At 40.7% G+C, this 20,526-nt stretch overlaps 1 protein-coding gene across 1 annotated transcript in view; it reads left to right on the forward strand.

Moving 5' to 3' along the window:
* The first annotated feature begins 734 nt into the window (after positions 1 to 734).
* The window catches only part of PRKX (protein kinase cAMP-dependent X-linked catalytic subunit), a 60,692-nt gene continuing 40,900 nt past the window's right edge, over positions 735 to 20,526 (forward strand). Inside the window, exon 1 of the mRNA XM_038173110.2 lies at positions 735 to 1,061. Coding sequence (XP_038029038.1) covers positions 875 to 1,061 — 187 coding nt within the window. The 5' untranslated portion in view covers positions 735 to 874. The remainder of the gene's footprint in view (positions 1,062 to 20,526) is intronic.

Below are 20,526 nucleotides of genomic sequence, written 5' to 3' on the forward strand. Positions count from 1 at the left end.
CTTGTTCATCTTTTGACCAAACTAAACTTACAGCCTGCCAGAACATTTACAACTCACAATTTAAGGAATCTTTCAAATACGCCATTCAAGGCATGAATCACGGTGATTTTTGTATAAAAAACTTACAGGTCATGATATGAGTTGAAATAATAAAAATGGTAAAGCAAAAGAGAAGTCTGAAGCTTGCATTCTGGAGAGGGCACTACTGAAATCTGAAATTTCAGAGCGAAAACCGTGTCACCCTCCGTGAGCGGCGACCCCTCTCACAGGCTGACAGGAAGCAGAGATGACCTAGCGTTTTTCCAAATTAGCCACCACCCTGCGAGTCAACACGCCAAAAGATAAAAAAAAAAAAAAAAAGACACACACGAGGCGTTCCCCGAGTACCACGACTACAGACGAGGCCGTGGCGTCCCCCACGACCCCAGGTACAGACGATGCAACAGTTACAAGTTTGTGCACACGCCGGGGCTCCGTTCCGTGCTCAGCCCCCACCGGGCTCCCACCGCCCCCAGCCCCGGGCACCGGGGCAGCCCCGGGCACGGCCGCCCCGCCCCGCCGCCTCCCCGCGGGACCGTGCCGCAGCGCCGGGCGGGCAGACCCCGCCCCTGCCGCCCCGCCCGCAGCACGGCTCGGCACGGCTCGGCTCGGCGCGGCACGGCCCGGGCTGTCCCTGCCTCGCCATTGTGTGTGCCCGCCCGGCGGCTCGCCGCGGGGCCGCGATGCTCCAGGGCTCCGCGCCCCCAGCCAGGCGGCAGCGGGCGAGGAGCGGCCGCGCCGCCTGCTGAGGGCTGAAAGTTCGGCTCGCTCCCGCCCAGCCCGGCTCGGCTCGGCTCGGCCCGGCCCGGCTCCCTCCATGCGCTGAGCGAGCCCCATGGACGCCTTCAGCGCCGCCAAGGCCAAAATGGGGGCGAAGAGCGGCGGCGAGGCGGCGGCGGCGGCGGCGGTGGGGCTGGCCGCGCCTCAGCCCGCCGCCCCGGCCCCCGGCCCCGCCGGCCCCGGCTCGCCCTGCGAGCCCGCCGCCTACAAGCTGGAGGACCTGGAGACCCTGGCCACCGTGGGTGAGTGCGGCCGGGCGGGCGGCGCGGCGGCGGCGAACAAAGGAGCTGCCCAGGTGCCTGCCTGCCTGCGGCCGTGCCGCCGGCACCGCTCCCCGCTGCCCCCCCGCGGGGCGCTCCGGGGCGGCGGGGTTCGGGTTGCGGCCGTTGGGTGGCCGGCAGGTGCCTTGGGGACACCCCCTCGCCCTCTGAGCGACGCGGGGAGCCGCGGCTGCAGGCGCCCGTGCCGGGGTGTGCGGCTGCCTGGCGCTGGGTTTGGGGGAAAAGGGAGGCTGCAGCCCGCATCTGCCAGCCTCAGTGAAGCTGCCCGGGGTCGGCAGCAGGGCGGGGTGAATGCGTGCGGGAATACACGGGCGTTCAGGCAGCCGCGGTGGTGCTCGGTGCGCTACCTCCCGCAGCATCTGCCCGGTGTGCCGGGGTTTGTACGGCTCCGCACCTGGTCTGAGGGGCTGCCTGCTCAGGAGGGCGCCTCGCGTAGGGAACTGCGCGGAAGGGCTGTGTTCAGCCATACAGGAGGTCTCTTTCTTTAGAGGACCGTGAAACGGTTTTGAATAGATTTATTCCAGCAAGCGCTCTAAACTTAAACATCGCTTAAGCTCTCAAAAGCCAGAAAGTGCGGTTTAAAGCCTTTCGTAGTGAAGTTGATGGCGTAAAAGGGTCTTTAAAAATGGAGTTGGGAGGGCCTAGGAGCATCACGGTTGGTGACGACCTTGTTATCTTCTCTTGAAGCGTGTTGTTCTGTGAGGTAATAGCTCCAAGTTGGAATGTCAACAGGCATTTTATTGAGAAGTTAATTGAGATTACTAAGAGTCTGCCGGAAAGGTTTGCGATGCTTTTCCTCCACCAGAAGTGGTTAATCTTGTTTGTTACATCACAACCAGTTGCTGTGGATACAAGTTGTCATCACTGAGGATTATGACTTGAAGCGAAGCACAGGCTGCAGGAAAATAATAATTTTTAAGAACGCATAATAGTCATGGAAATGTTCCTGGGGCCAATGAAGACATTTAGAAATAATCCTGGTGTCGATTTTTAACAGCGTATCTTCTTTGAGTGTTCTTTAAAGTGCTCCTTTGAGTTTGAGGAAGCAGAAAGGCATTGTTCCATGGGAAACAAGGAGAAACTGCTTGCTGTAAAGACACAGAGAAGGAAAAAAAATATTAAGTAAAAGGATCAGATAGCTGCTCATCAGGACACTGAAGGAATACCAGAACAACAGCCTTCCTTCCTGCTGTGGCTTCCCCAGCTTGATTTCTTCTTTTCCCCTCCATATTTTTGAAACTCTTTCTCTTCTGAGAAGACAACCATTCCTTGTATCTCCATGAACTGTGGCATTGGTTGCTTGGTAGTGAGACAAACCATACAACTTGAAGGATATAAATGTGTCACGGGTACATGCATAAGGCCTTACCTTAACAAAGAAGCTGAGCTGGTCAGTTTCGAGTTGGTTTTGAAACCAAAAGGCATGCCAGCCCTGCTCATTAGGAGGCTGTGAGGAGTGAAGGGATCTAGCTCCTGACCAGGAAGCAACATAGCAGCCTCAAAGTGATACTGAAAGTGAACACATCTGTGCCTGCCTCTGAGTGGCAGAGTTTATGAATATCAAAGATGAAGTGCCCTCCCCACGTGGCTGTAGTGCCCCTGCGATATGAGCGATATGAGCCATTAACTGCTCCGTGAGGTTGGGCTGCTCTGTCCCTTGCTTATATGTGCTGCAGGCTAAAGCCGTGCAGAGTACTGTCTAGATTGGTATTTTAGCTTGAGAAATTCACTTTTGCTTGGCTTAAACATCTTTCTTGTTAAGCTAGTTAAGTACAGTTTAGGTTTATATCACATGTATGGAAAGAGTACTTTTTTTTGTTGTTTGTTTAGCAATGGTTTAACTTAGTATTACCCTATCCTCCCTTTTCTGATCTCCTTGCACAAGTAGGTGAGATTAATGTACTGTCATCAGTTTCACTGCAGCAGTTCAGAGTCTTGTGTGCAGCTTGACTGCTGTGATAAGAATAGCCGTTGTATTTCTGCTGATGCTCTCAAAAGCAGCGTGCGTGCTGTCCGAGATACTTGGCAGATTTGTGGAAGGGAGGGGGATACCCAGAAATGGCAGGGCAGGAAGTTCTGGTATCTTCTCTACTAGAATCATTGTTGCTTATGGACATATGCAGGGTTAGAGACATGATGGCCTTGGGAACCATCTGTGAGAAAGTAGCAAAAGAGGAAGAGGGAGGTAAGTTCCATGCTCCTACAGCTGTGTGTGGTTAGTGTGTAAGCTAAGTAAAGGATGTTAGTGTCTGTGAGGTTGTGCTCTTCCTTGGGTTTAGGCAGCTTCTCTTGGAGGATGGAATGGATCTCAGAGGATTCTGAGCCAGGAACCAGATTTTGTTTCTCAGAGGGTTCCTGGTTCAGAGGATTAAAATCAGTGTTAGCCTGACCCCTGTAATGCAAGTTAACTTGAAAGTGCTGCTGATTTCTATTGGAAGTTATGACTGATTTAGAAAAGAACTCACTATGAAGGAGGAAATGGAGCAAAATAAGTTTAGCACAATGATTGTGAGGGCATTTTTCTCCCCCGGCTTTGTTTCAGTGTTTGTGGGCTATTTGGCAAGAGGGAGCAGAGACTAGAGGGTGTGTTTTTTTTTTTTTTTTTTTTTTTTTTTTTGTGGCAGCACCCTAATATTGCTCTATAAAGTGAAGTTACAGGTTTGCAGGTTTGGGGTGGGCACAGGGGTGGGGTGTATACTGGTTTCTGGCACTCAGAGGACTTGAACAGGAAGAACATTTGTTTAAGGTTGCTTCCGGAGAGGCTGAAGATGTGGCTTTGAACCTCTGAGGAACATGGTGTGTGTGTGTTTTTTTTTTTTTTTTTAAACGTCTTATCTAAGAGGATAGATGTTCTCACTTTGGAGCTATTGAAGATGCCTTGACCACTTCTGTTTTTTAATTAATTTGCCTTTCAAAGGAGGTCAAACTACGAGTGTTTGCTCAGCATGCTCAGAAACTGCTGCTCAGAAGAGGCTGAGGTATTTGTGAATCTCAGCTGAACTTAAGTAGTAAATACTCATCCGTGCCAAGGCTGTGGTGGCACTGTGCTGCACAGAAGCAAAAATTTAGATGTCATGGCCATGTTCAGTGGAACTTAACTGCTTCAAGTTCATGGCCCAGACATGACTAAATTTTATCTGAGCACATTTCAAACCATTTGTTGGTCTGGGCTTTGAAGGATTGTGAAAACTAGTGAATCATCCTTGGTTTTGACGCACATTTAACAAGGGCATCCTTCCTAATTCAGTAGCCAGTGTCCGCAGCTGGACAGCTTACATGTACCCTGGAGTGGGGATACTACATTTTTAGTTATGTCGTAGTGAAGAAATAATTAAGGTAAACCAGAATAATAAGTACAAGTAGAATAAATCTAGAAGATATTTGGGTAAGTGAAAGTGGGAGGAGAAATCCTATGTTTCCTAATAAAATGCAGGGTAAGGGGGCACCTCTGGGGTGGAGAAAGGTGACAAACTTATACTTGTCCTTTCTCCTGTGAGGTAGTTTCCTGCCTGTTTTTTTGAAGCGCAGTGAATTCCATAGCGTACATTACAAATGTAAATCAGTTTCTATAAATCTATTAAATTGATTGAAATATTTTAATAACAACATTTTCATTTGAGAAGATTCTTTTAAACAACTGTTCCCATGAAGTGCTTCAAACTAAACAAATGCGGAATAAAGAATTGGGCAAACCAGTATTTCAGTTTTTCTGAGCATGGGAAAAACTTAAAATGTACATGGGAAAAGTCAGAAGCAACATATTTTTAAATACTTAATTTCAATGTGTTCGCACACAAAATATGCTAGCCAAATGTATTTTAAATGACATTATATCAGAGGGACAACAGGTACAGAACAGCAGTCTAATGCTGGAACCTGCTTGTTTATTTTCCCTCTGTGTAGTCTAAGTAAAATATTCTACACCAGAATAAGTTCTTCTTTTGTAGCTAAGCTAAGAACACTGCTGGCTTTTTTTTTTTTTTTTTTTTTTTTTTTTTTAAATGAGGGGACTTGCACGTCTTTTGTTTCTGGTTCTGACTAAGCCTTAGTTCTGGTTTCACTGCCGAGGGCACCTATTTAAAGTACTGCGCTGTGGGATGTCTGAGCATTTTTTCCTGTTTTGTCACCTTTATTTGATACAGCCGTGATAAACAATGATCGAGGATTTTACTTGGCATGTCCTTAAATACCACAAGTTTTGAAAGAAAACATGGTCTGAATGTTGTGACTGTAATGGTGACCCGAATTCACCATTACATCTGAACGTCTTTGAGACTTTAGTCATCAAGCTAAATGACTTGGATTTTATTTTCGCTCTCCTGTGGAATGTGCTTCATTTTCCCCTGCCACAAGATCATACTTGTCCCAAAATAAATCTTTAGTATTGTTGTAGCTGATGCTCTGCAGGGAGAGCGAGCAGGTGTGACTCAGCTTCCTTCTGTAGCCTGTCCCAGTAGTGTGATGCTTATGTGGAGTGGGCAGCAGTGGGTCCTTCCTTCCTCATAAGGTTCTTGTTCCCTTTTTAGGCGGGGAAAAGTGGATTGAAACAAATATTTTTTGTCTTTCACAAAGAAAGCTCAGAAAAGAGAGAGTATATAAAAAGTCTGAGCATGTGAAATCTGAAAGATAACATTTCTGCTTTTCTGTCTTCTGTGTTTAAAATCAAGGTGGAGGTAAATGGCTTTGTGTTTTCCTGCCTGTCACCTGTTTCTTTTGCTGTTATCTGTGTGTTTTGGTATGTAACTGATTGTAGATAGAAACTCAGAATTCTTTCTCTGATGTTGTGAACGTGGTATGTATTAGAATAAGCTTCGACACTCAAATGAAATTCTTAAAGATAAATAATCTAAGTCCTATAATTAGCCCAGAGGGACCCGAAAGTGCCTGCTGCAATGCAAATAATCTGAAATCAAACTAGTACTAATATTTCAGGAATAAGAAGTATGCAAAACTCCTCTCCTACAAAATCAAGAGCACCTAATGCTCCCTCCCTACAAAAAGTTTATGCTTAAATAAAATTAACATTCCTGGTGAAGGTCCTGTTGAAAAAATCGTTCATTAAAAGTGTTGTGCATCAGTCCAAGCTGGTAAAAGACAAAATGTAAACAGAAATAGAGAGTCAATTCCTCCTACCCTCCCCCTTCTTCAAAGGCAGGAAATGTGAACTTAAAATACTGGAGGTTGGCATCATACGGGCTGTTAGGGCTTGACTCAGCTTTTCTCTGCTTAGGTTCCTGAGTTTGTGTGTCTGGGCTCTTTGTAGTGGACAGAGAGGATAACCATTTGGAGATGGACCTCTTGCTGTTTGGGCTACTACACTGTGAGAAGTTAGGGAAGTGAATCCCAGGCTGAAACACATTTAAGCCTGGTTTGGTCCACTTCAAAGGTGATATGCAATATATAAGTATCTAAAGTAAGGAAAGGGTGTTGGAGTTTATGTAGTGCTTTTGTTTGTTATGAGGGGTGTAGACACGCAGACAAAATGACGAAGGGTGAATTTTCGTGAAGCGAGATGGGAACTTTATGTTTACCTTGCAAGGACTTGTCTGGGCATAAGCTGTATTTAACTAAATTAGTTTAGGTTAAACAATACAGTTCCTTACTGTTGATGCTTATCAACATAAAACATCTTTAGCATTAGCTTTTTCTACTCAGGAGTAATTTCATACAATGTCTTCTCTTGTTAAAACATAATATGCATCCTCCCATGTCTACATGATTTTTGAGGTGTTTTTAGTGGCTTCAGGGATGTTGGTAAGCAAAATTCTGCTGAATGCTATGTGTTAGCATGCAACTGGGATGTTCCAGTGACAGGGCATAGCACAGTTTTTTTTAATTCTCAAAATTGCAATTTATTTCTTTTTTTCCCCCCCAAGGGAAAACTCTTTCAAATGAATGAACAAATGCATTCTTTTTTTAAAAAAAGTTATTTTCACCATTGTTCACTGTTTGCACTTCACATTAGAGCAATAGTTCTATTCTGATTTCAAATGCATACTGATTTATTATTATTCTTTTTTAATACTGAGGGCAAATCAGAAATTTTCCTGGTCTTAATAGAGCTCTTCTTTTCTCTAAAGGCTGTAAGTGTAGGCTGCTAATGAAATTACCTGGACATCAGGTAAATTGTGAAAGTAGTTAATAAAATAAAATATGTTGGAAAGTGAGTGGAATATTTCAGGACAGGAGAAAATTCTCAAAGCAGGTCAGCTCCATTACTGCATTTCTGGGGATGATTGTAGTTTTGCTTTATTAATTCTATTAATACAGATATTCACGTTTTTGCTCATTGTTTACTCTTTCACTTTAGGTAAATAGTGTGTTTCAAGGGTTTTGAATTAATTTCTACTGTGGTCGTAGGATGGTATGTTGGCAAATAGAAGGCTCTGTTCTTGAGGGATTTCAGGGAAGGGTGTTTGAAAGGACCTAATCTCTGCAACAATGAATGCTCCCAACCTTCTTCTTTCCATCTCAACATGGAAAAACTATTAAATATTGAGAAGAATATTGCAAAATATATATGTGTGTGTGTATATATATATATAAAGGAAAGGAAACTTAGAAGCTTATGTACAGAGCAATGCCAGGGCTAGTAAAACAAATACTAGCCCTCGATTACTTGCTGATTTATTTTCCTTTTTTTTTTCTAAAGGAATTAAATGCATAAAAAAAAAAAAAGTTTTATAAACCTAAGGGAAAAAGAATTTTCAGCACAATAAAAATAAAAATTCAGCACTTCTTTTGACTGGGACAGGCAGGGTATAAAATAAAGGCAGTGTTCCTGTGAGCAGTTTTGTCCAGCACCCACTGCTAATCTCAAAAGATAAAATTTTAGAGTCTAATACAGATTTATCATTCTGAATAGCTTATTTGAACAAGAAGAATATGTCTTGTTCTATGCTGAAGAGTGCTCTGAAAATATTAAAATATCAGTCTCATGAGGATTAAGCTCCCTTTTTGTTTTTATGCAGTTTAAGGGCCCCAGTTTTAGTGAACTTTAAGTTATTTGTGTTTACAATTCAATTTAAGCAGTTTAACTGTATCTGTGTAAATACACAAGCTCATTCTCTGAAAGGCCGACAGATGACCTAAGCAGGGAGAACAGTGCTGAACCTCTAAGTCTAGCATGCTGGAATTATTCAAAATACGCTCTTTTGGACATACCTGCATTGTAGAATATGTTATTGCAGTTCTCCTTTTTGGACATACCTAAACTAGGTTTAAGCTGTTTACTTCGTTGTGTTTGTGGTTTTGTATTAATAAAACAAGCTTACCTGAACTTCAGCTCATGCTGAATGATTGGTATTAATAATATCTCTACTTGTTTCACAAGTAGTTTGAAGATGTTTGCAGAGTTGCTTTTCAGATGTGCATAGTCTAAAATTCTCTCTTGCTAAGTTCTGACAGCTGCCCTGCCCAGTCTTAAACTGTAGTGATCTGTGACATTTGTTCCTGAAAACTTTCCTCTAGGTTGCCTTTTTTCTGCACTCCTGACCCAACCTGGAGCAGTTGATAGCTGGGCTATTAATTGAGTGGCAGCAAATCTTGTGTAAATGAGTTGTGATTTTTGCCCCAGGGGATCAATCAGTCTGCTTTGATACACTTCACCAGACAAATGGCTAGTGTGTGTGTTTCAGTAATATATTTATAACTGAAATACATTAAAAATAATGAAGGAAGCATTGTTTCCACGTGACTAAACTATGAACTCGAGCATCTTTCTGTGTATGACCCATGGTAGTGGAACGTTAGGTCGGACTGCGGGGCTGAGTGTTGGTCTGATCCTTGGCACCGTTCCGTGGACTTCTCTGTGCTACCCTACACTTCACTGGTGTGTTGAGGGAGCAGGGAGCATGTTCACTTCCATTTGGCCTACAATACAGTTAAGTAAACCCGAACTGCATCCCTCAAGCAATTCAAATGCTTTGAGAAGTATCCAGTTTTCTAATCTTAAGACTATTTACTGGAGACTCTTTATTTAATGCCAAAATCAAAGTAAATTGGTTATATGGTTTTGTTTGCTTTGCAATGTATATCATAGCCTTTATGACAAAAGGCTGTAGTGTTTAAACAGACTAATTTTTATCTAAAATCATCTTTGCTCTTGTTTCTGGATATTCAGTTTGGGCAACTACAGCTTTCTCCATCAGGTTAGAAATAAACTTCTACATTTATGTGCATAAGTAGTTAAATTTATATAAACCTAATACATTCTATAATCCTACAGGTTGATACAGAAAGAAGGAGTATATGGGAAAGTCTTCTGCTTGTTTTTTTTTGTCACAGTATATACAGGGCTTCCTAATTGGCTACCTATAACAGCAGTTCTTAATTTCTACAAAGTACAAATACAGTATCTGCAGTGTGTAATAAATAGCTGTTCTTATTTAGGATACTTTTAGCTTCCTTAAAGGAGACTGTGAGTGACCTTTTCATGAAAGGTCACATCTACTATCTGTGGTGTTTTATTCTAGTATGCAATTTGCAAGAATTGAGGAGGTGTAGTGATCTATATTTTGTATTGAGTGTACTACTTGGGAAAAGCAATTCAAGAAAGAAGACCTATGTAACTCAAATAGTTGTAGCCTGTGATTTAAACTTGTGCTTGTTTCTCTTGTGTATGCCTGGTGCTGCCTTGTGTATATGTTTAAAAAGCACTAAAGCTTGCAATGTATTTTTACTTGGAAAATGTGAATATATAATCTCTTACATAGTCTAGTAACAGAGGAAAATGTGTGGCTGCTAATTTTATTTATTTACATGATGCTTTCAAAGGAGGTAATGCTCTGTTGAAAAAAATCACCTAAAGTGTCCGTTTAGGGTGCCCATTGTGCAGTATTTAAGTCTTGGAATGGTTCATTAAGAGAAGCCTTCTTACACAGAGTTCTTGGCATTTGCTTAAATGTTGTTCTGATTGTGCTGGGGACTCTGAGGAACCTGAAATATTTGTGGTAATGACACCGCCATTATTCGTAAAGGTTCAGGGAGCTCTGGATTAAAGCAAAATGTCTTGTTTGTGTTGCTTTTTATGCCTCTCAGGTAGTGTCCCAGTCAGTAAATTAAATGCTTCAAAACTGTTTAGGTAGATGTTGAGAGGGCTATGCCTCTGTAGACTCTTCAAAAACAAGCTAAACTGGGTGTAAGATTTTTACCTTGCTGATCCAGTAATTAGGATGAACTGTAATAGTTATATAGATGATGAATATAAAAATAAGAGGCTGGATGCTTGACTGTATTTATGTAAAACTTGGCGGTACTCTAATAGCAGACTCCTCTAGCCACCTGCCCCAAAACTGCTGATGCTTCCAGCCTCGGCCTCTTCTCTTCAGCTTGGTATTGGCTCCTGTAGCTCCGTGAGTGCAAGAGATGATAGCCTGTACAGCTTTAATTCTTCAGGGCCTTCCAGAAATAACTTCAGAGTATGCATTTTAAAATTTAAGCTTGTTTTCAGGAAGATTAATGGGTAACTCCTTCCCGGTTCACAGAGAACTAACAAACAATGAGGACAGGTGCTGGTCATCTGGGATTCTAAACTGGGATCCTTGTTGCCTCTTTCAGCAAAATGTGTCAGGTTGCACTTCAGCGTCCTGATTTTTTTTTTTTTGATGCCACTAAACTCTCCCTGATTTTTGTGAAAAAAAGTTGCACTGAATCAACAGCATCGATCATCCTTCTTTTTTTAGTGACTAGCATATCCTAAGCCACTTAAATTAATGTCAGCAGCCATAACTGTAGCAATTGCTCACTTAATATCTTTTGAAATAATGTAATCTGGTATATAATTTAAAAATACTTCTATGAGTTTCCCAGTATTGCAACTTACTTGAAATAATTATGTTTAAAAGATCCCTGCATCTTTTCTAGTTATTTCACACTGAGCAGCAGTGATGCCTTGGGTCTCTTTCTGGAAAGTTTTCCTTGCTTACTGTTGGATTTTGTTACATTTTTTGTCAGAAGGCATGGCTGAGAGGCAGTGTGTCCCACAAGACAGAACCATTAGAAGGAAAGCAAAGTAATTTAGAATTAGGAAGAAGCTGGAAAAAAAAAATAACACCAAGGTTAATGCAAAATATTTTAAATTTAATTGAAATATATTTCTGCTGGGAAAAAATGTATTTTTTTTAGTTAATTTTGTGGATGTCAGTTATATACGTTCCATCCTTCATTGGTGGGAGAGCAGAAACAAACTGGGGCACATCCATTCTCGATGACTTAAAGCCTGTGAAAGCTTTCCCCATAAGTTTTAAATGTGTCTAAGTGGAGGAAGTTTCTAGAATTATCTCAGCTATTGGTGTCTGCAACACTTCACACAAGCTAAGAGATGATTTTGATGGAGGTGGGTATGATTACTTGCCTTCATTGCTGTTTTCTTTGCTGTTAGGTAGGTGTTGTAAGGCTTTTCCTTAGCTCCTACTGGTGTCAGTTGAGGCTCAGGCAGAGTACAGCACTGTGACTTGTTTGGGGTAATCCTAGGCAAACACTGCTCTGGAAATTCATAATAGGACGATTTTGGCGGGTCATGTGCATTCTGTGGAACAGCAGTATTTAACATCCGAAGTCAAAAAGGCATTTTGAAATGTCATCTTCCCTTGCACCCCCAAGAAGTGCAACATGCCATAATTCTGCAAGCAGGAGTTGAGCATGAGATATGCAAGTGGCTAGGCTGTAATTCTATAAACATTCAACCTGACCGACACTGGAGGCAAATTGCGATGTAGACTTCAAAATCCTGTTTTGAAGTTTTTTTTTTTTTTTTTTTTTAATATTCCTTTAAAATGAAATATGTATGATTTATACTGTAGGTGATGTTACTTATTAGTGAATTCTTTATCTGTTGAGAGGATCTTGCATTAAATGGTAATAATAAGTAGAGAAACAAAATTATGAAATGGGAAGCTTGAAAGACAACTGGCTGAGTTGATAATTAGCCAGGCTCTCAGCAATCTTACATTTTTCCTGACATGTCTCCAGGTAAATGCATCTAATGTTAAAGCAGGAAATGGTTGTGCAGTCCATGATTTAATAGCTTGGAGTGTGCCTGCTTTATCTTGCTTTTAAGAATTTCCTAGGACACGTTCTGTGGTGATAAATCCTGCAATACAAAGAGTTCTGGCTTTGAGTCTTGATCTCAAATGTTTAATTGCAAATGAAATGCTTTGAAATAATACGTTCGGAGACAATGGTTTGCACCTGTATATAATTTTAAATATTCTTTTCAAATGTTATTTTTTTTCTTGGTGACTATTTATATTCTAATAAAAAGGCCACTTAGTGAAAAGGGGACTACCAAAGCAGATGAAAAGTTAGAGAAGGTTGGCAGACAGTAACAGTGATGAATGCATAGGTAAGCCTATATGTACAACTTTGGTTGAAAATGTTGGATTTACTAGTCTTTTTATTTTTTTAAGATGTTGGAACAAGCAAGTAGAATAAGGGGACTTAAGCTGTTCTGAGAAACTCATTTTGTTTAGGCAGGTTCAATACTGTTTCTTTTCAGAGAAAAAGTTCACAGGCTAAAGTTGCACCGGGGTGTTTTAGGTTGGATATTAGGAAGAACTTCTTTACCGAGAGGGTTGTGAGGCATTGGAATGGGCTGCCCAGGGAAGTGGTGGAGTCACCATCCCTGGAAGTCTTTTAAAGACGTTTAGATGTTGAACTTAGCGATATGGTTTAGTGGAGGACTTGTTAGGTCAGAGGTTGGACTTGATAATCTTGAGGTCTCTTCCAACCTAGACAATTCTGTGAAAACAAATAGAACGGCAAAAAAGAACCATGGGCTAGGAGCATGGCTGGTTATTTTAAATGATTACATAGGAAGAAACAGATCTCATAAGTGCTTGCTTTGGAATATCTGAACTTGTATTTGTTGTTAGTTAATAATGAGTGTGCGACATCAGCAACTTCACAGTAGTGCTTCATCTGGAAATAAGCCAGCTGGGGATTCACTGAAAACCTGAAGTTGGTCACTCTTGCCTAAAGTATTGCCAGTTTATCTCCTGTAATGAAATACATTGATAAACCTCTCTCTAATCTTCATGTGTTTGGCATTTAAATTATCTGTAGGAGGGGAAAATGTTCCTGCTTGCAATTGGATATAACAGCTAGGGAAAGATACAGAACTCCAGATACTTCCAGTCTAGTTGTGATTTCTAGCTTAATTGGTTTTCATTTTTGATAGTGATACTGGCAGAAGCATTATCTGAGAACAAACACAACCTTGTTGCATGGCATCCTCTGGTTCTTTGAAATATAGTGCTTGCAATAAGAAAACTAAATGGTGACTGTGGTAATAGTGGAGGGGAAAAAAAAAAAGATGCTTGAACATTTGGCGGGGGAGAAGATCAGAAATTTTAAATTAAAAAAGCAAACTACTATTTGATTGTTAGGCTTTGGAGACCATTCTGTAGCACAGTCATTTAGTTTTATAAGAAAGCCAAGTCCTTTTCTGTGCAAACTTTTGAATAATTTACCATGCAGTATAGTCATCTCTTAGTAGTTATGCACATCGAACACAGCTCTCATTTTAAATGCTAAGGAACCTGGTAAACTTGACTTGACTAAAAACAGCAGTGTAGTTGTTTAGGACTCTTTAAACACTGATACTACTTCATAGGATTGCCACTGGTGGTACACAAATTACCAATAATATTCAATTTTTATGTCAAGATTTTTCTCTAGGTACTTCATGAGTGTATTTTGGATAGTGTAATGCTAGTTTCCTCTTCCATCAGTGATCTAGGAGGACCTTTTGCTCATGAAATAATAATTTCGTCCTGTTTTCTGAGACTGTTTCTTGTTCCTAGGAAACATGCAGGCATCTGAAACAAACTCCAGTTCACTTCGTAGGCCAGTAAATATCTAATATGCCTAATAGTGTTTCTTCTTTGGGGTATCTCATGTCTGTTTAGGGCAGAGGTATGCCATTTTTGGCATATGCCCAATTTTCCATTTGGCCATTTCCATTTGCCATATGCCAAATTGGGCATTTATGCCCAATTTTCAAGAAGGGTAAGAAAGAAGACCCTAGAAATTGCAGACCTGTCAGTCTCATGTCAGTGCCTGGTAAAATTATGGAGAAGATGATTCTTGAAGTTATTGAGGTGCACCTGGGGGACAATGCAGTCATTGGTTCTAGCCAGCATGGGTTCATGAGGGGTAGGTCCCACCTAGCAAATTTGATTTCCTTCTATGATAAGATCACCCATCTAGTTGATCAAGGGAAACCAGCTGATGTGATCTTTTTGGACTTCAGCAAGGCTTTTGACACAGTTTCCCACAGGATCCTACTGGACAAAATGTCCAGCGTACAACTTAACAAAAACATCATACAATGGGTCAGCAATTGTAATTAGGCAGGGCTCAAAGGGTTGTGGTTAATGAGGCCACATCTGGCTGGTGGATGGTCACTAGTGGGGTCCCTCAAGGCTCCATTTTAGGGCCAGTCCCTTTCTATGTCCTTATAAATAATTTGGATGTAGGACTAGAAGGTGTTTTGAGCAACTTTGCCGACAACACTAATCTTGGAGGAGTTGTGGACAAAATAAAGAAGGTGGAAAGGCCTTGCAGAGAGACCTGGACAGATTGAAGAACTGGGCGATCACCGACCACATGAAGTTTAGCAAAGGAAAGTGCTTGGTCCTGCACTTGGGACGCGGCAACCCTGGCTATATGTGCAGACTGGGCGATGAAACGCTGGAGAGCAGCCCCGCAGAGAGAGATCAGAGGGTTGTGATTGACAGCAAGTTGAATATGAGCCAGCAGTGTGCCCTGGCAGCCAGGAGGGCCAACCATATCCTGGGGTGCGTCAAGTACAGCATCGCTAGTCGGTCGAGGGAGGTGATTGTCCCTCTCTGCCCTGGTCCTGCCTCACCTCGAGTACTGTGTGCAGTTCTGGGCACCACAGTACAAAAAGGACATTAAACTGTTGGAGAGTGTCCAGAGGAGGGCGACAAAGATGGTGGAGGGCCTAGGGGGAAGACATATGAGGAGCATCTGAGGGCACTGGGCCTGTTCAGCCTGGAGAAGAGGAGGCTGAGGGGGGGACCTCATCGCGGTCTACAACTTCCTCGTGAGGAGGAGCGGAGAGTCAGGTGACCTATTCTCTGTAAACACCAGTGATAGGACCCGTGGGAACGGGGTTAAGCTGAGGCAGGGGAAGTTTAGGCTGGACATCAGGAAGAGGTTCTTCACCGAGAGGGTGGTTGCACACTGGAACAGGCTCCCCAGGGAAGTGGTCACTGCACCGAGCCTGTCTGAATTTAAGAAGCGATTGGACTGTGCGCTTAGTCACGTGGTCTAAACTTTTGGGCAGACCTGTGTGGTGCCAGGAGTTGGACTTGATGATCCTTATGGGTCCCTTCCAACTCGGGATATTCTATGATTTATCTTTGCTGTTGAAAACTTAACATGCTTCAGCTTCTGTAGGAAGTGTTAATAGATGATAAACTAATTAACGATCAGATACCAGTGACTCAGTTAAAACTGATTTGGGTTGTGTTTGAACCAGTGACCCTTACTACATAGATAGACTTGGTGTTCATTTCTGATCCTAGTATTTTCCAATTTTAGCACACTGTGTACTATTTCTTTATGTCATTCCTGAATAATAAATTTTATTAAAATGCTCATTTTTGTAGAATAACTAACTTATCGCACTTCTCAAAAGAAAATATTTATGTCAACTGTAATAGCAAATGAACCTCTTAGTAAGCAATTATGCTACATTTTTTGAGAAGCAGTCTACAAGGGCATGTTAAGTACTGCCATGTGAACTACAGCTCATGAATTCAATGAGCTGCAATTTCATCCATCCCATGAAGGTGGTTTTGGATTTGCTATTTGTTGTTCTCTACTGCAGACTGATCCTAGTCTATCAAATTAGGTTCAGTTAACTAATTATGAGATTTGATGGGATTAGAATGGGAACAAGAAGTGAGAAGCAGCCCTGGCAATAAGCAACAAAATAAAGTTGAAAAACATTGCCAAGAAATTTGATGTATGAAGATGTTCATAGGATAGCAGAATGAAATAACTGAAAATCTAAATGGAAATACTAATTCTTAATGGAAAAAAAAAAAACAAGTTGGTTTTATTTTCAGCTGTTTGACTATTAATGAATGTAACTGCTCTTAGAGAGTAGAAAGTGAGAGCACTGAAGAAGGGCTGTTTACAGCTGACTAGCTTAACACTGTAACTGATACAACTGGAAATTGTGTTTCTATTAATAAGATATATGTAACAGTCTTCACTATTATTACTGTTAGAAAGTATAGTTGATATTCTTTATGATCATACAGAGTATTGTGAGTTAACTTCTCATGGTCTGGGGCAGAGCCCAGCAGGTAAGTCTCAAGTGCTGATAATTGATTGCCATTAAGTATTCTAAATACATTAAATGTAGATGTTACACTTCTGCATCTAGAGTGGAGATTTGTGAGAAGGGCAACAGTAGTCATGAACTGATCAGTTTTAGGTTTCAGTGCTGGGCCCTGTGTCTGGTCTGATGTTTTTAGCTGTCACAGATAATGGAGAGGGGCTTTTCTGTTCGAGACATACTTTAAGTTAGACACTCCACTTAGGATATAGAGCTATCTGTGTGTACTGAGTCAGTGGAGTCAGTGTATTTGTCCAAACAATTGTCATGAAATGTGGTTTTAACGCTTCAGCTTTTCTTGTGTCCCCATCAGTGATTTGCCTCTGCGTTGCTTTGAGCAACTTTGTGCTTAAGTTACCATTGGGTTGGTGGCTGGATCCAATCTATCGTTAGGCTGAGATTCTGCAAGTTGAGGTGGGTCTTGAACACTGGGTCGTTGCATGTCACTGGGCTGATGAAATTTCATCCTTATATCTTTCAAACTTGCTGTATGTGAAAGGAGATAAATGGTCTTTTCTTCCCAGTGCATTTAAAAGCTGAACCGAATTACTTTGGCAAAGCTCTGAAGTGCTTCATGGTTTATGGCAATTTGTCCATTTTATGGAAAGATCTGTGTCAGGGTACATGCTTATGAATTGTTCCCCAATAATGTGATTTTTCTTTCTTTTGAATTTATGCGGAGTTTTGTTTATGCTGTTCTTTAAAACCTACAACATGAATTTATAGGCTTTTTTTTTTTTTTAACAGAGCCAAGCCTTGAATTGACAGATGATATTTAAGAAAGGCCTACTAGTTAACAATATAGAAATCATTGACAATTTTGTTCAAATTTGTCTTTGTAAATTACACTTGAGATCTGTAGTTTCAAAAATTATATGCAATTTAAAGAAGCATGTACAATGGTGTTAGTGGGATTTAGTAGTGTTCTGTAACAGCTGCAATACAGGTTTTGATTTTCTTAAATGTATGCCTTCTCATACTACTTGTATTGTTATATATGGGGTAGGTTGGTCGTTATATAAAACTAGCTATCAAACGGTATGAAGTGGGTTGGAAATCACTTTTATGATAGAAATATTACAGGAAGTAAAGAGCTTAGATTTACTGAACTTTTACTGAGGTGGTTATAGTAGCTTGAAAATTTTGGAGTGCATGTTGCCACTTAGTAAAGTGTAAATTGTGGTAAACTAAATTGTGTGCATCTGTCCCAAAAAAAAGCTGCGTTTCATGAATCTTGAGAACATTTGCCTAAATGTGATTGAGCTATATGCAACATAAGGTATTTTATTTACATGTATCACTGGTGTTTGATTTTGAACCTTATCCTGTCTCTTATTTCCTTATGTGTCTATCTGAACAATTCTGTTTCATATTGTGACTCATGAATAATTTCAAACCTAACCAATTATATATTATACATAAAATCTTACATGTCAATTTTGCTTTTGGGTGAGGAAAAATTTATTGTTGGGGTAGTTCATAAATGTTCATGACATATTGCATCTTCCCACCGTGTTTTTAAGATGTATGAAACTAGTGAACTGTGTTTAATGCTAATAGTATTAAAATGCATACTGTACCCTTACAGGATCTACATTTGAAGAAACAAGGGGGGGCGGGGAAGCCATACAGAAACAATGTCCAGCACAAAAACACAAACTGACTGGGAAATGAGCCAGAAAGTCTATCCGTAATATTGCAAAATAGATCACGTAATTATTCTTTAGCTTCTAAATGTTACTGAAGTATGGACTGTAGTAGCCCATTAACTTCTTGATTTCTATTTTCTTATACAGTTTTTTTCAGAGTTTTGAAGATCAAGATATTTTCACGAAAGGAGTTGATTTGTGGGTGGTTTGGGTATGTTCTTTAATAAATGCTCAAAGTAAAAATACGTATATAAAACTGAGGACAACAATTGGCTTCTGACTGTGGAAAGTTGGTAGTGGCTTTTCTTCCTATTTAGAAAACGTATAGTAAAAATAGAAGAAAAATAAAAAAGGTTGACTGTTGCAGTCATGGTAGGCTTCAGGGATATCAGAAAACGAGAATTTTTAATAAGGTTAAATTTATGTTTCCACACCAGGGAGGAAAAAAAAGTGCATAGTGGTACATACAGTCCCAAATAGCATGACAAATTTAAGCCAACAGTGCTGTTCAGCCATGGCATTGAAGTGTTTCCACTAAACATATCTGTTACATTAATACTGGCATGTCTTCAGTATCATTAGATATTAATACTAAGAATGTTTTCACTCTTTACTTGCATCAATAATAATGCACTTCTTAGAGGCTTATTGAGATGTTCTTCTGAAATATTTAATTGCTATTTGAGAATGGATTTTGGAGACCGATGTTTTGAAACTTAATATTTGCATTAGTGCATTTGTTCCAGTTGCATATCAGATAGAACTTTATTTGGATATTCTAGGCTTATTTCCTCTTTCTTGCATAATAGCTCTTTATGTGGAGAATATTATGTCCATTCTAGTGCCAAACAACAGTGATTTCATCTCCTTCCCTTGGACAATGTTACATTATTTTCTGTATGGTATGGTATGAGTGAACGTGGAAAGGTAAGCTAATGACTATGTGAAACAAATTCTAGATACGTAATGCATCTTTCTGTAGTCTCTTAGGAATATCGGTTGATACTGTCCTAGGAATATAAACAAAACCTTCCCTTTGAGGAAGGCTTTGTTCCATTTGTGATTTGTCAGTGATCCTGTTAACCCTTACCTAAAATTTAAATCCATTTGCAATGAGTGTTCCAGACTGAAATAGTCTTTCAGGAGATTATTATTGTTGTGTAAAACTTAATGTACAGAAGATAGAATGCAGAGTCTTAGTTGCCTAGCGTGCTGATCATACTTCTGGATGCAAAGAAATTATTTAAGTCATTTTCATAAGGGTATTCATTTTGCTGTAGTTGCAACATTGAGTCCTTTGTACATATTATAATAAAATCTTTCGTACATCCTATTCAAAACAAAGATCAAGCTAAATAAAATTCTCAGAAAAGAGCTTAGTTGCATCAGAAATCCTTTTCTATTTTTGTCTGTGTAACAGCTCAAGAGTAAGGTAAACATAAAAAAAAGTTTAAAGTACATTCTAAGACTCTTCTGTGCTGCATAAACTTTAATAGCTTATGCAAAATTATAGATTATATCAGTGAATGCAAGCTTGCAAATTAGATGTGGTTTCAGCTGTGATTATTTGTAAAAACAGCATTTTTTTCTTGCATGTAATATCTGCTTATTAACAACATTGTTATTAAAAAAAAATTGGTGGGTGAATGAGTTGTCTTTTTTCTTTTTAATAGCACATTCATGAGATTGTACTAGTAAATTTTATTTTCTTGACACTGCTGAAAGTTATGGAGTCATAGGATGGTTTGGGTTGAAAGGGACCTTTAAAGATCATCTGGCCCAAAGCCCAGCCATGAGCAGGGGCATCTTTCACTAGGACAGGTTGCCCAAAGCCTGATCCATGATCCAGCCTGGCATTGAACACTTCTGAATTTCTTACTTAGGTTCGATGTAAATCTACCCTATCTCAGTGTAAAACTGTTGCCCTTTTTCCTGTCACTAGAAATGAAAAGTTTTGCCCTGTCTTTCTTGAAAGTCTCTTTTAGGTATTAGAAGGCCCCCATAAGGTCTCCCTGAAGCCTTCTCTTCTCCAGGCTGAACAACCCCAACTCCCTCAGCCTGTCTTCATAGGAGAGGTGCGCCAGCCCTCTGATCATCTCTGTGGTGCTTCTCTGGACTCACGCTGATAGGTCCATGTTCTTCTTGTGCTGGGGGTCCCAGAGCTGAATGCTGTGCTCCGGGGGGTCTCACAAGAGCAGAGTAGAGGTTGGGAATCACCCCCCTTACCTTGCTGACCACACTACTTTTGATGCAGCCCAGGATACAGTTGGCTTTTTGGGCTGCAGGAGCACATTGCTGGCTTGTGCCCAGTTTTTCATCTACTGATATCCCCAATTTCTTCTCCATGTGACTGAAAAAAAAAGTTGTATAGGTATCATTTGGTGTAGTTTTGGTGACATGTATG

The sequence above is a fragment of the Anas platyrhynchos genome, chromosome 1 (assembly GCF_047663525.1).
Source record: "Anas platyrhynchos isolate ZD024472 breed Pekin duck chromosome 1, IASCAAS_PekinDuck_T2T, whole genome shotgun sequence".
Classification (NCBI taxonomy): Eukaryota; Metazoa; Chordata; class Aves; order Anseriformes; family Anatidae; genus Anas; species Anas platyrhynchos.